General features: G+C 44.0%; 1 protein-coding gene across 1 annotated transcript in view; it reads left to right on the forward strand.

Annotated features, from left to right (window-relative positions):
* The window catches only part of ABCA12 (ATP binding cassette subfamily A member 12), a 104852-nt gene that overhangs the window by 68195 nt on the left and 21741 nt on the right, over positions 1-14916 (forward strand). The window contains exons 26-38 of the mRNA XM_072931868.1: positions 1223-1337; positions 2658-2987; positions 3872-3941; positions 4043-4177; positions 4843-4998; positions 5735-5912; positions 7438-7656; positions 8292-8488; positions 8965-9125; positions 9888-10112; positions 10933-11071; positions 12371-12623; positions 14241-14327. Coding sequence (XP_072787969.1) covers positions 1223-1337; positions 2658-2987; positions 3872-3941; positions 4043-4177; positions 4843-4998; positions 5735-5912; positions 7438-7656; positions 8292-8488; positions 8965-9125; positions 9888-10112; positions 10933-11071; positions 12371-12623; positions 14241-14327 — 2265 coding nt within the window. The remainder of the gene's footprint in view (positions 1-1222; positions 1338-2657; positions 2988-3871; positions 3942-4042; positions 4178-4842; positions 4999-5734; positions 5913-7437; positions 7657-8291; positions 8489-8964; positions 9126-9887; positions 10113-10932; positions 11072-12370; positions 12624-14240; positions 14328-14916) is intronic.

Raw genomic sequence — 14916 nt, forward strand, 5'->3', positions numbered from 1 at the left:
TTATTGCTGAGAGGGAGTTTTGTGCAGTGAATAACTGGCTGCTGGAAGCACTGACTCCAGTGCTGTCTGCTCCTTTTTGTTCTTGGGCTGCTGGGAAAATCACTTGCCTTTGGATTTCTCTCCCCAGCCGAGGTTCAGAGGGATGTGTTTGCTCAATTATTAAAATACTTCAAGGCTTTGGATTTGCATCCAGCTGAGGTCATCACAAAATGCCTGCTTATTGATTGTAATTGCACAGTTGTCATCCTGGAGAGAAAAGGGGGGAGAAAAAAAAAATATATATAAATCAGTACACAAAAGGTGTTGGGCTATGCTGAATTTTTAGGAGCCTTTCTTGGTTCTTTATAAATAAGGCTTCATTTGCATGGAGGCATTTCCTAAAATGCTGGTTTATAGGAAATTTTCAGCTTTACAGGTAAAAAAAGTTTGAAAACAAATGTAGTGTTCATTTCTCACTGTTAATATACTGTTATCCTGGAATAATATACATTATTCCAGGAATAACAGTGATTATGGGTTTTAAGTCAAGTTTAGAAATTAAGGAGGAAAACATAAACCCTGCAGATGCAGTGAAGGGGATTCCCTGCTATAAAAACTTGCTTTCCATGTAAAAAGGAGAAATTTATTGTTGGCCATTGTTTTTTGGTTTGGTTTTTTTTTTTTCTTCACACATTTGTCACTGGGAGAAGGTTTTAACTAAAATGAGGAGCCAAGGAATGCGTTCTAGGTCTGCCTGTCCTGTGGGGTGCTAGGACAGACAACCTATAGGAAAGCACCCACATCCAGATTCCAACACCAGGAAATCTGGCCTGATCATGAAATTAGGCCATTATATCTGTGAACAGAACTGGGAATTATGGCTGGTTGCTGTGGTGTTTCCAAATGGAATACAGCCCATCAGAGAGCTGGGAGATGCCACTGCCCATGGTGCTTTCTGCTCCTGCCAGTGGTGCTGCTGAGCAAGGAAAACCCTCTGCAACATAAAAAAAACCATATTCTGAGCTGTCAGGAGTTTGATGAATTGAAAATCCAATGCAATGGCAAAGGAGTCTTTTTTTTTTCTTTTTTTTTTTTTTGTAATTATTAATTTTACTCCACATTTTGAAATATAAGTATGTCTTTTCCTGTGCCAGAGTATTGTTCTGAAAAATATATTCTTGTATAAAGCCTTAATCCCCAGAACATTTTGTATTCAGCTAAAGCCTGCTTTTGCCTTTTACAGGTTCTTAACCAGCGTGACCTACTCTCTTCCATTTGCTCTGATGGCTGCCTGGGTGCTGTTTATAGCTGATTTTGTTAAAACACTTGTTCAGGAGAAAGATCTGAGGCTTTATGAGGTACGGGGAAACTTTCTGGGGCGTGCAGAATTATAAACAGATTTTCCTTATTCGTGGTTAGTGTGTCTGATGTTCAATATTAAATGGAGCAAAACAAGCATTAAGGAAAATATTCCAGATACCTATTGTTTGACCTGCAGTGTGTGAATTATGTCATTATAACCAAGCTCAAAGCCATGGAAATGCAGGGTGTTTGCCCTTCAAGTGGAGGGAATATTGCTTTGCAATGCTGAGCACAGGAAACATGTGTACCTCACAAAATTACAGGGTTTCTGAAGATTTAAAGCTCTCTAAAAATTGACTTTGAGTCATACCTACTGGGGACAAAGACATGAAAAGTGACTTATTTCCTATCCTTGAAGTTATTATACTTAATATTTCAGAAGGTGCTACATATTACATCAGCTCCTCTGAAATGAAGTTCTTCATTCAGGTTGCCTATTGGAAAAGAAATGACATTGAGACATTGGGAATTTATTAAATTAACTCAGGTTTTCAGTGTGATCACTGTCAACAGAGATGAGCAGCAAAGAACTTTTGTCAAACTAAACTTCAGTAAGCAACAAAAGCTTTGAGCAGATTGGTTTTTTATCCAACACCATGGAAACAAATACTGATTCACCAAAAACACTTCCAAGAAAGGACACTCTGACCTAGGATGAGATGGAAAATGAATGAACCTCAGTGTGTGCTCCCTGGCAGCCCTCTACTCTAATTTAGGCAACCATTTTCACTGTGTCCAAGGACCAGGGCATGACTAATCTTTCTAACTGTGTAATAATCCGCAAGAAGACACCAGCACCTATAGGTTCTTCTGGATTTATCGATACAAATTTACAGCTTTATGCAAGTATGGAGAATTAATCATCAGCTAATATAAATTAATATATCTTCATCCTAACCATAGTAATTTAGCTGTTATTTTTTGTCTTGGGGTTGTGTGAGAAAGGTCTGATTTCGAAGACATTTGAGAGCTTTTAGTCTTAAGACACTGGATCAATTATCATTATTTTAATAAAACAACCAAAAGGCTTTAGAAAACTTACAAATCTAAGGCCAGAAGCTGCTTTGGAGCCTGTGGGCCATGACATTTGATTCTTGCAGGTCTTGTCTGGGCTGTTCTTTTCCAACAGACTGCTTTGCAAACTTTGGGCATTCCTGAAATGGGAGTGCGTGGTTTGTCCCTGGATAGAACAAGCATAGTCTGGTTGCAGGCCCTGTCCAGAAGCTGGAAAAAGAAATCATTCAATATCAGCACAAAGATCTCACATTTCTCTCAAATGCCATTTGTGATGGGATTTTTTATCTTCCTCTCTGCAGTACATGAAGATGATGGGTGTCAATGCCAGCAGCCATTTCATCGCCTGGTTCATCGAGTGTGCCATCTTCCTCCTGATTACTGTCACCTTCCTCATTGTTGTTCTGAAAGTGGGTGAGATCCTTCCCAAAACAGACACAGCACTCCTCTTCCTGTACCTGATGGACTACAGCCTGTCCATCATAGCCATGAGCTACTTCATCAGTGTTTTCTTCAACAACACCAACATCGCGGCCTTGGTGGGCAGCCTGGTGTACATCCTCACCTTCTTCCCCTTCATCGTGCTGCTCGTCATCGAGAACCACTTGAGCTTCTCTGTCAAGAGCCTCCTGGTGAGTTCTACTTCTCCATATTCCCAGGGATTATGTGGAGGCAGGGACCTCACTATGCTGCAGTACACTCTTACTGTACCTCGTGACCCAAACACAAGGGGGTTGGGTGCCTCTCTGAATTCCATCAGTGGGTGATGACAAGCATGGTAGGAGAATTGGCCATGGCCCTTTTGAGGGACACCTGGAATTAGCTGTGTCCCCTGACTGAAGGTGCTCCTTGTGGAATTTTAGGGAGTTCCCACCTGCCAGCTGAATCACAGTAGTTTGAGCTATGTACTTTCCCCTTTGGAATTGCAAAGGAAAATGGGGTGCTTTCACCCACTCTGAAGAAGTAGGCTGTCTCAGTGAAGGGTTTGGGTAGCAGGGCTGGCTCTAGTCATTGCTTCCTCAGATCATCCTCTGGCTTCCTGTGTCTCAAATTCCTACACATGGGAGTAGATCTAACGCCTTGTTTCTTACCAAGGGGCAGAGTAGGTAGGTGTTAGGTTCCAAAAGCCAGACATGTCACCAAATTCAGGAAATGACATCTATTAATGCAAGTGGTAAAAGAATTAACCATATGGCTCCATGAGATAATTCTGAAGCACTGCTGTATTTCTAAAGCCTGAAATAAAGCCCTGTGTGAGGGAGGAAACTGCATCCTGGGTATGGAAACAAAAGAAAGTCAAGCTTTAAGGAGACATCTCAACCTCTCACCAGGTAACACTTCCCATCACAGGCCTGGTCTAGTGCTCCTTGTGACTGCTGGGGAAATAAACCAAACCCAACACTCATTTTTCTGGCTATTGGAATAACCCAGTGAGGTACCTGATTGGTTGACTGACCTGACTTCTCTTTGAGATTAATTCAAATGTTTTTTGTTTTCAATTTTGTTTATTCCCCAGAGTCTGTTGTCTCCAACTGCCTTCAGTTATGCAAGTCAATACATTGCTCGCTATGAGGCACAGGGCATAGGTGAGTTTATGGCTGACAAAGCCAGGCTTTGAGCTCTCCTGGAGGTGGTATTTCACTGGCTGAGATGGGCTCTGATTGTATTTCTCAATTCCTCTCTGCAGGACTGCAGTGGGACAACATGTACAAGTCCCCAATGATTGGAGATAACACTTCCTTTGGCTGGATGTGCTGGCTTATTCTGATAGACTCCTTCATTTACTTCATCCTGGGGTGGTACATAAGGAATGTTTTCCCAGGTAAGGATGCAAAGCATTGAGGGTGGTGCTTTAGCATTTCTTTTGGAAAACAGTGAACACAGAGCTGGCTGAGGCAGTGAGACAGTGCACACACTCTGTCCCAGACCAAAGGGAGCATGACTTTGTGGGTGTCTGAGCCTATTAATGGCACTGACAGAGAGCAGAGCAAGGGAGAATTAGGGTTTCTCAGCCTGTCACATGGGTAGGTGGGTCTCCTGAAGAAGCTGAAGCCAAGGACACAGGAGGGTGTGACTGCAGTCTGGTGGGTGAGAGTGGAGCATCTTAGACTGCATTTGTGAGCTGATTGATTTCGAGCTGTGTTACTTACATCATTTGGTTTCAAAAAGTAATTCCTGCCTTGGGGCAAGAGCCAGTACATTTGTCTTTTCTTTTTCTTCCCACCTAATGAAGCAGTCCACTGGCATACGGAAATGTACCCAGTGGAAAATGTAAAGTTCTCCTGCCCTCCAGCTATGGAGTTACTCAGAATAACAAATTAGCGAGTGCTTCCTATTGTGCCAATCAGAAAAAGTCTTTAACAAGTCATGGTAGTGCATGAGCATTATCAAGAAATCTCTGTGAAGTTAATTTTTGCTATTTTGAGTGCACCCCAACAGTGGCACTTCCTGAGAACAGATAGCTGAACGAGACTCCTGTTCCTGCAGGTAGATATGGCATGGCTGCTCCCTGGTACTTCCCACTGCTTCCATCTTACTGGATTGAATACAACAGCTACCTGCCCTTCTGGAATGAGAAACAAAGAGGCCTGCTCTTCTCCAAGCTGATGTTAAGGAAAGAAGTCACCCTCCCCAACAAGATATGTATGTGGATACTAGAAGGGGTAGCAATAATAACTTATATTTTGCGTAAACAAAACCAAATTTGTAAAGGGGCACCATACTCAGAATACACCATTGATTCTTATTTTGAAGCACAGGAAAAATTGAAAGCTGGTACTCACATGAATGGAAATCTGGCCCTTAAATTATGTTTGTTCTTCCTATTTGTTGTGGAGAGTCAGTACTGATTTTCACACTCATATTCGTGTGTGTTGTAGTTGGGCAGTTACCTTCCATGCCTGTCTCTCTGTGTAGAAATGCACTTTTGTTTGGGCATGCAAATACAGATTTCCACTTGGCAAAGGGCACGTGTGCTTCTTTGCTTATCTCTTTAAATATTTAGCCTGTAAAATATTGAGATCACACATAAAAGCTTGCTGGTTCCACCTAACTGAAAATAACTCTGTAGTTTCGCTTCATGTCCTCTAATTTCTGTGCCTGTTTAGTATAAATAAACTTAGGTGCTCTGAAACACCTAAATATGAGACCTTTTCAGAAGTGATTAATGCCTGTTGTCAGGAGTTATTAGAAGCTTCAGAAGTAAAAAGGTAAAATCCCAGAGAGTTCAAAATGATACAGATCCTGTGACATGTTCTGAATATTCCTGGCTGAAAGGCACTTGCCTTTGCTGTATTTTGGTTTCCTCTGAGATGAGAAAAGTAGCACAACACCTGCTGCCCTGCAGTAACTGTCCCTGACCCTTCTCTTGGTGTCAAAGGTGCCCCCCACCCTCACGTGGAACCAGAGCCCACCGACCTCACCTTGGGAGTCTCCCTCCATGGCATAACAAAGGTTTATGGATCCAAAGCTGCAGTGAACAACCTCAGCCTCAACTTTTATGAAGGGGATATCACTTCCCTGCTGGGACACAATGGAGCTGGGAAAACTACAACCATGTGTGTATCCTTTAAAGCAGCTCTTTTTTATCCTGTGCGGTGTGGTTGGGTGAGCAAGAGCACAAGCAGGGCTGTGCAGCAGTGGGAGACTGAGGAAGGTGCTTCACAGGCCAAATCCCTCATGTAGTTTTATCTTGCTCATGGATAACCTCAGGACTTCCTTCATCTGTTAAAATTCTTTAGGTTCTAAAAGGTGCTTTTCTGCTTAGGAATATGCTTTTTAATGTGCTGAGATACCTGGGATACATAGCACAGCAGCTGTTCAGGTGTTTTGTTCCTTGGCCTGGGGTTAGGTTGTTCTGGAAGCTGTGGGGAGCTCATGCACACACCAAAGCTGAAGTGATACTAGCAAGAAAACTTAATAAAGATACACTTCAGCTGTACAGACTCATGTGTTGGCTGGGCTGGAATGGCAGGGGATTAATGCATTGGCCTTTCAGCCTTGCTGTTTATAAATTATTATTTGACTTGTTAGATAACAGCACTAAAACAGACCTGTAGAACTTGATTTCTCCACTGATATATATATGCATATCTCTGAAAGGAACATTAAGCTGATAAATAGAAGCCTCCGAAGAGCTGAAGTCAGTAAGACAGATGTGTGCTTCACCTCAGTTTATTATCAATTCACCTCATATTCTGTTTGCAAAGTGTAGCAAAGGTGATATGCAGAAAAGTATAAAATCTGCCTGAAACTTAGCACAAGCTTCAAATCCTGAGTAAGGTCACAAGTTACTGCTTTTAAATGATGGTTAAAAGTCCCAAGAGAGAGGGAAAACTCTTGTGAAGGTGGAGGGCAGTCTGAGATGCATCTTCTCCCTTTAGTACCTGCAGGACAGCACCAAAACTGAGCTGTAATGTGCAAGTAGTTATTCTGAGCAGAGGGAGTTTGACTCAGCTCCTGCTTGGTGGGTGATTATTTGCTTGAAGTAGATGAAAGTGCTGCCCACTGTGAGGTGTCTCATTGAGAATTCCTCTCCCATTTCTCATGAATAGTGGCAGTGAAATCAGGTCTCCATGCTCTGCTGTGGTTAGTCAGACAAAGAGGTGGTTCTCAGTCTCAGCTGTAGCTACAATATGAGGCTGTGTGGGCACTCCAGGCAAACCAGAAAATAAGGAGTGACTGCATTCTCTGAATTCCCAGTAATTAAACTGGAAGTTAAGGGCATTCCTCAGTGTGTGGGATATGCAGTGGCCTGACCTAGGGAGAAGGAGGCTGCAGCAGGTAAAAGTAGAGGCAAGGAGTAGCCAGGGTGAGCTTTGAGCTTGCCCCTGCTATCCTACAGGGGAGAACAAGGATGTCTGTGGATGTTAATTGGCCTCTGCTCTGCCAGAGCATGGCTGGGCAACAGGACATTTGGCTTATTTTCTTATTTTCACAGTGGGCAGTGGTGTCTGGCTGGAAAGAGTGGGAGGGGGATACAAGGAACGTTGGAAGTGGTGATAGCTCCAAGGCCACATAAAAAAAATTACCCATGGCTTCCTCCTTTTTCTAACTTGCTCTTTCTATTTATTTTTCCTTCAGATCTATTTTGACTGGGTTGTTCCCTGCGTCATCAGGCACGATCTTTGTGTATGGCAAAGACATCAGGACTGACCAGGAGGTGATCAGGAAGAACATGGGGGTGTGCATGCAGCACGATGTGCTCTTCAACTACCTCACCACCAAGGAACACCTGCTGCTCTATGGCTACATCAAAGTCCCTCACTGCAGCAAGCAAGAGCTCTACCAAGAAGTGAGGAGGTATAAAATTAGCAGGGCAGGAGAAAGGAGAGAAGCTGTCAAAATAGTCATGTGGTGGTGCCAGTGCCCCTGCAAAGCTCAAAATCATGGATTGGAGGTGTTGCAGCTCCAGCTTAGGGTTCAATGGTGCCTTGCTCTGATTAGAGGAATGTATTGATACCTATACTGTAAGAAAACAATATCTTTTCTCCAAGGGGTTTACAGGCTGCTGTGGCAATTATTTGGATGAATTTATAGGCCTAAGGGTCTACTCCTTGCTGCTTTACAATTTACCTTGGAGAGAGATTTAATCAACCAGTCAGAAAGATGATGTTGGCTTTATTGGTTCTGTGGAGAAATGAAGCAACCAGAACATCCCAGGGAGTTTGGATCTTCATGTCTCAGTTGATGGGGTTGAGCCTTTAACCTTGACTTGTCAGATGAAAACTTTGAAAACATCCTCAAAAATATTTCAGATGAAAATCCCAATGACTGAGCTGCAGAGTGACTCTACACTGACTCTGCTCAGCAGAGCAGTCCATACTTGAGCAGGTTTTCATTTCCAGTTACAGTTTTTTCAGGTATTTTCAAATTCCCTGCTTGGAAAAGATGCTTAAATGACAACTTTTGAGAGTTGTTTTCCCTTTGCTTTCCAGGACTTTGAAGGAGACTGGTCTGTACAGCCATCGTCATAAGCTGGCTGGCACCCTGTCTGGGGGGATGAAGAGGAAGTTATCCATAGCTATTGCTCTCCTGGGGGGATCCAGGGTGGTGATTCTGGATGAACCAACCACGGGGGTGGATCCGTGCTCCCGGAGGAGTATTTGGGAAATCATCTCCAAGAATAAGAAAGGTACTGTGATGAGAGGAGATGCTGCCCAGAGACAAAGGTGATTTGTGTCACTTTACAAAGACAGTACCAGTGGCTTTGAATTGTGGGTTTTGGAGGCCAGAGAGAAAGAATTTTGGGAGTCTGGGATTTTGCAATTCTGGAGGGTGCATCCTGGTTGGTTTCTGTAAATTCACAGTGTCATTTAAAAAATAACTTCACCATAGGACACAGCTTACAATACTGTAAAATTTGTCTCTCTTGTTTCCTTTCATCCAATTTCACTAATAATTACCAAAAAATGCAGTTGATTTTTACTTGATACTCCGTGCTCCCTCATTCATTGAGGCTTTCACCCATCTCACTGTTGAGATAAGGACAGATCTGACCAGAATGTGATAAAATAAAACAACTATAAACATTCATTGTAATGGGTTTAATAATGTGGACTTACTTGCCATAAAACCAGGTGTTCATTCTGTGGTGACTGTGTTTTCCAGGCAGAACCATCATTCTCTCCACACATCACCTGGACGAAGCAGAAGTTCTGAGTGACCGGATTGCCTTCCTAGAGCATGGAGGGCTCAAATGTTGTGGCTCACCTTTCTACCTCAAGGAAACCTTTGGGGATGGCTACCACCTGACCCTTACCAAAAAGAAGGTTTGTATCTGAGCTGGTCATAGAGCTCCTGGCAGCTCTGTCTCCAAGGGAGTCATCAGGGCTGGTTGAGGGATGTATTAGCAGGAGCTAAGTGATCTCTATGGCCTTGTGAAAACAGGGATGTCAGGGCTCTGCTTTGTTGAAAAAGATCAGGGTCTCCTTGAAGGTTAAAGGCAAGGATGCAGAATGTGAACTCTGCAGTTCAGAGGAATAAAGCAGGAAAAAATCCCATCCATAGTGTCTGGCATGGGGCAAAGTGTTCTGCTTGCAAGGAGTGGGGAACTCTGCTCTTGCTAGCATCTATTAGAGTGCTGTTGGTAGCCCCAGCAGACAGGTACCCTGAGAGACCAGCCCTGCTTCCAGACTGCCGGCACTGGAGTCAGAGAAAATGAAAAAAGAGCCATGAGCAAGCCCCATTTTTCATGGGAAAAAGAGTGAGTTTGTGCTGGCAGCCACGTTAAGGTCTCTGCTGGCCAGGCCAGAGAGCTCTGTTGTACTACAAACCTCTAGCACTGCAAAGTGGTTGATTCAGCCCAACCTGGTGAGGTTTTAGATGGACCAAGATGGGAGACTGTCACACATCCCTTTTTCAAGGGCCAGAAACCCACTTTCATCTGCTTTTGATATTTACCCTGACATGCTGGATAGCTGGGCTGAGATCACCAGCTGTGCTCTGGGAGAGGATTTGGGCTACGTCCTGCCGGAGGAAGGTTGACCTTGCCACCTTTTCAGTGACCACAGAGTGTTTTCCTCCTTTTTCAGAACATGATAGAGGAATGTGACACCACAGCAGTGACCTCCTTGATCCAGTCCTATCTCCCAGAGGCTTATCTCAAGGAGGATATTGGTGGAGAGCTCGTGTATGTGCTTCCCCCTTTCAAGTCCACGGTGTCAGGGGCCTACCAGGCCCTTCTCAGAGCCCTGGACACCAGCTTGAATGATCTCCACCTGGGCTGCTACGGGATTTCCAACACAACTGTGGAAGAGGTACGAGCTCAGGAGCTGCTGGATTTGCTGAAATGTCACGGAGATTAATTTCACAGCACTGTGTGGCTCTGCTCTCTGGGCATGTTAGGAATTACGTGAGGGCTTCAGACAGGGAGGAAAGGAAGGGAGGGTTACACTTAGGTGCACATGAGTGTGTAGATGCATCTAGAAATCTATACACATACTAATGCACTGTCTCACCTTGCTGACAGCCTTTTCATGTTTTATCCAGAAAATGAGGCACTGGAGTTCAGACTGAGGAGAGAGTAATACAGGCACCTTTCTGCCCATGGGAAATCACTGGTCAAATAAACACATTTAATTGCATCAGAAATAAAAAGTAAATGATGAGCAGTGATGACCCATGTCTTGCAGAAGGGAGGGAGGGAGGGACGTTGTTACCTTCCTGCTCAGAATTTCTTGCTTTCTTTTAAGGTGTTTTCCTAAGGCATCAAGAATTAGTTGTACATCATATGCCATGTGCAGTTGTACATCATGACCCGTGTGCCATGACTGCACACTCCTGGCACGGAGGCAGTGGGTTTGTCAGGAGCTAGAGGGTGAATATCCCAGGGAAACAGGTTTGAGTTTCCACTGCTGCAGCAGAACAGAGACAGGAGGTGAAAAGGAGTTGGATAACAAGCTTATATGGAAAAAAAAGTTAATTTCTCTCATGGAGCACAAAGGGAATAGAAAGAGGATCATAGTACATAACTGCTGCACCAACTACAGCTACAAAGCAGGAGAGTGGATTCTGGTAAGTGTTTTGGTAAAGGGAGTCATTTGGACAAATTTTCCTTTATATTTTCTTGCTCCATAGGTGTTCCTCAATCTGACAAAAGAGCTAGTGAAGGACCAGCAGGAAGATGCTGCACTGCCCCATCAGCTGCCTGGAGTCAGTGGTCACACTGGTGGTGACGAAATGTCTCTGAGCACAGACACCTTCACAGAAAGAGACGGTACTCAATCACCTTCAGGGTTTCTTCCAGATTTACTGCAGATGCAAACACTAACAGATGGACTGATTTGAGCTCCCTGTCTTTTTCTTTGTTGAAAACCACATTTCACCCAGCCAGGAATCACAAGCCCTATAAATCACTGGAAATGCAGCACTCATCAGTCCTTTAGATCCCCTGCTTTGGAATAGTCTGAATCACAGGATAAATTACTGAAGGGGTTTTGTTTGCATCTGCCTTCCTTTAAATTGATCCAGGTTTTAATTTAATCAAATGCAGCATGTGGGTGAAAAAGTAAATGTGTACCTCTGCAAGTAATTGCCGTAATAGATGGTAGAGGATTATTTCCCCATAACTAGTAGAATTGGAAAAAAACTTAATGGAAATCCCTTAGCTTCTTGGAAAAGCAGCACAGCTCTGAGCTGGGTCCTCCTTGATGCCTTTTGATGTGCCCCAGACACTGCAGTTTGGTAAAGGAGCCCAAGGGAGCAGACAGTCGGGTAAATTCAGAAAAGAGCCAAGCTACACCACTATCTCTGGAGGATTGAGACCTCCTAAAGATGGCCCAGCCCAAAAATGAGACATACCTGGCTGCAATGCTTCCACTGTTTTGTACTTATAAATATACCATTTATAGTCAGGAAGGCATCCAAGGGACAACATAGAGGTATTTTTGTACTTCTCAAAGCTGACCTGCACTGTAAATGTTACTGTAAACAGTCACTCATGTAGAAAAGTGTTTTGTTTCACCCTTAAAAAAGGCTGAAAAGGATTTGCTTCATGGTGTATTATACAGGTTAATATTTCATAAAGAAGAATAGCTGGCACAGGATTTGGCTCTGCTTTTCGTATACCACAAAACCTGTCCATGCAAGAGGCCCAGTGGCTTGTGCTTGTTTTCTTATTTCAGGATTAATTCTGTTATTTATTTTTCTGAGGACTTGCTTTTTAAATTATGAAAAATTTCAGCTTGCAAATCTAAAAGAAAAATATGTTTCCCCTGTAAGTTGCAGCTGGGTAGGAGGGATGTAGGAAGGAAAGATGGAAGCCTGTGTTCCTCTTGCAAGGTATCACACTGAAGGTCACTACATGTACACATTTGAAATTTAACAAAATACTGGTGTTACATGAGCTTATGACTGGAATGCTGTCCCACTCCTGGTCCTGTGTTTGCTCCACCTTAGTAGTTTGGATTTGCCATCTTGTAAATGTGTGCAGGAAGCAAAGTACCATCCCAGAGTGCTCCTTAACCATCATTGCATAAATGCTGAGCCGTGACCAAATGCCGTCCTTTGTGCCCAGACCAGCTCCTGATCAGGTCCAAGAGCCTGCGGGGTTTGCCGCTGCTGCTGAAGAGAACCTCAGCCCTGTTCATCAAGAGGTTCCACCACACCCGCCGGGATGTCCGCGGCTTCATCGCCCAGGTCATCCTCCCCGTGCTCTTTGTGATGGCTGCCATGGGCCTGGGGACACTGAGGACCAAGGAGACCGAGTACCCCGAGCTGCTGCTGTCCCCCTCTCTGTATGGCACGGCCGACCAGGCAGACTTCTTTGGGTGAGTGCTGCTCCTTGGCACCCAGGGATGCCTTGAGAAGGCTGACCCAGAACAGAAACCAGACAGAGTTAAAGAATAAAGCAGGGATTTATTAAAAAGCCTCAATGTATCCACGTTGGGCAGCACAAGAGCCCAGCCAGGGCTACACCCCAGGTGAACCCAAAATGGTCACAAAATGGAGACCGGTCACAGGGTCTCTCACTTTTGTAAGTTCTCCTCCATTTGCATATTGGAGTTAATTGTCCAATTATAGCTTTAGGTTATGAAGTCCCATTCTCTTTGTTTTTCTCTCTTCATTCTGCCATTGTTTATGCTCTTGGGCCTGAGATTTGGATCATTTGTCCTTGGTCCCCAGATAGAGAATAAATTGTTTTGTCTCCCTACTCTGTGAAGAGAGCTCACCATCCCCTAATATGAAGCTCAGAAGTGCACACTAAAGCAGCACAGAATCTGAAAAATATGAAAGCTAAAACATGAAACATCAATTCATAACTCTTCAGGCTTATTTCTGAGCACAGCCAGTGTCCTACACATAGGACATGTAGTTATGTTGTGCAGACAACACAGAGAAACCCTATTCCCAAGGGATCTCTGAGGAGATGGCTTGGCTCAGACCAGAAAACTTCAGAAAAACCACCTCTCAGTTGGATTTAACTATGAAATGTCTGAGGAATGTTCTTGGTGTTTCCCATTGGAGTCCTTCAGCCCCATAGCAGCCATAGGGATTTTCTTAATGTATACATATATGCTCCTCCCCCAGTGTGAAATGAGGTACTCACATCAATTGACTCCAACATTGCGACTCTGGGATCAAATTCTATCCATCCTGTGAGCATTGCCCTCCCCTCTGTTAGCACAGGATGTGCTTTCCTGGCCAGGCCATGCTGGTCCAGGGCACACAGGCAATTGGAAGAGCATGTGCTTTTCCAGGGTTGTTAGGATGCCACTACTGAATAATTTCATTCTCCTTAAAATTCCTGTTACCAAAACAACTATAGTTGGTGTCATTTGATTTTCATGTTGTGAACCTCTTTCTTTCTCCAGCAATTCTCAGCTCTAAGTCAGAAATACAAAATTTAGCTCTAAGGTCATCTGCTCTAGATGTTCTTCCCAGGATTCCTCATACCTTTCCACTTCAGTCCTGCTAGATGGGGGAATGAGCCAGAGCTGCATGTCTGAGTCCTCTCTTCCTAATGTTCCCTGCTTTTCCTTTTGGATCATTGCCAGAGAGCTGGGGCAGAGCCAAGGACAATCTTCTTGAATGGTCAAAACCAAGTGGGTGTCACGGATGAGGGACCTGATTGAGACAGGGCTGCAAGCAGTTCCTGGAAATTGCAGTAGATTTTTCTCCCCATAAAGAGAAACTTGATTGTCCAAAAGTATCTTGCTTGGATCTAGAAGCAGCAAATCTCTGGAGTAGCTGAGGTGATGAGGGCTCCTTTTAAACCTGTGTGACTGTCCTCACGTACTGCGTGTCCTTCAGCGCTGCTTCCACAAATACTCAATTATTCAACATCTTAAATCCTGTTTCATTCAAATACCGTTTTCCTCTGTACAGTGGTAGTGGAAATTCTTTGAACCTTCTCCTGTTTTCTGTTTTTCTTTGTTAATTCTTAGGAATTTTAATGAAACCACAGCTGCTTTAGTTTCTTCCATGCTGGCTTTCCCTGGGACGGATAACACGTGCATGAACGAAAGCAATTTGTAAGTAGTTCTTGGGGGTTTTTTTCCACTTAAATTCCAAACCTGCAAGAGAATTGGCATGACACTGTTAGCCATTAGACCTTAATAACCATCTTTGATCATCGGCAGAACTCTCATGCATTGGACTCCTGCATTATTAGGAGTGATAAGGAAGCAGCTTTGGTGGTGGCAGGATTCCAGGATGAAAACAAGCAATTCTCCTCTCTAGGAAGTGGTCCTTGCCGCCCCAATAATTCCAATTATAACGTGAGCCCACACAGCAAGTCCTCAGCATGGTATTTGTTACCTCTATCTAGAAGCTGTGCCATGAGGCTTGGTTTGTTTTGGGCTTTGCAGGTAAATTCTCAGGATGGTAAAGTCCTGGGCAGACATGAATGCTCATGCAGGCAAATATTTACCCTGGGTGTTTGCAGTGACTGTCCAGGCAATACAGCCCATCACAGGAGTGCCCAGGGATTGCCACAACAATAGCCCTTGCTTTTGAGCAGGTTTCAGATGCTTTTGGCCTCTGAGAGACAATTCCTTGCACCGTCTACTGTAGGAATGAAGTGGTGCCTGGATTCCATCTGATAGCTGAGCAAATCCAGGC

This window comes from Taeniopygia guttata, chromosome 7 (assembly GCF_048771995.1).
Source record: "Taeniopygia guttata chromosome 7, bTaeGut7.mat, whole genome shotgun sequence".
Taxonomy (NCBI): domain Eukaryota; kingdom Metazoa; phylum Chordata; class Aves; order Passeriformes; family Estrildidae; genus Taeniopygia; species Taeniopygia guttata.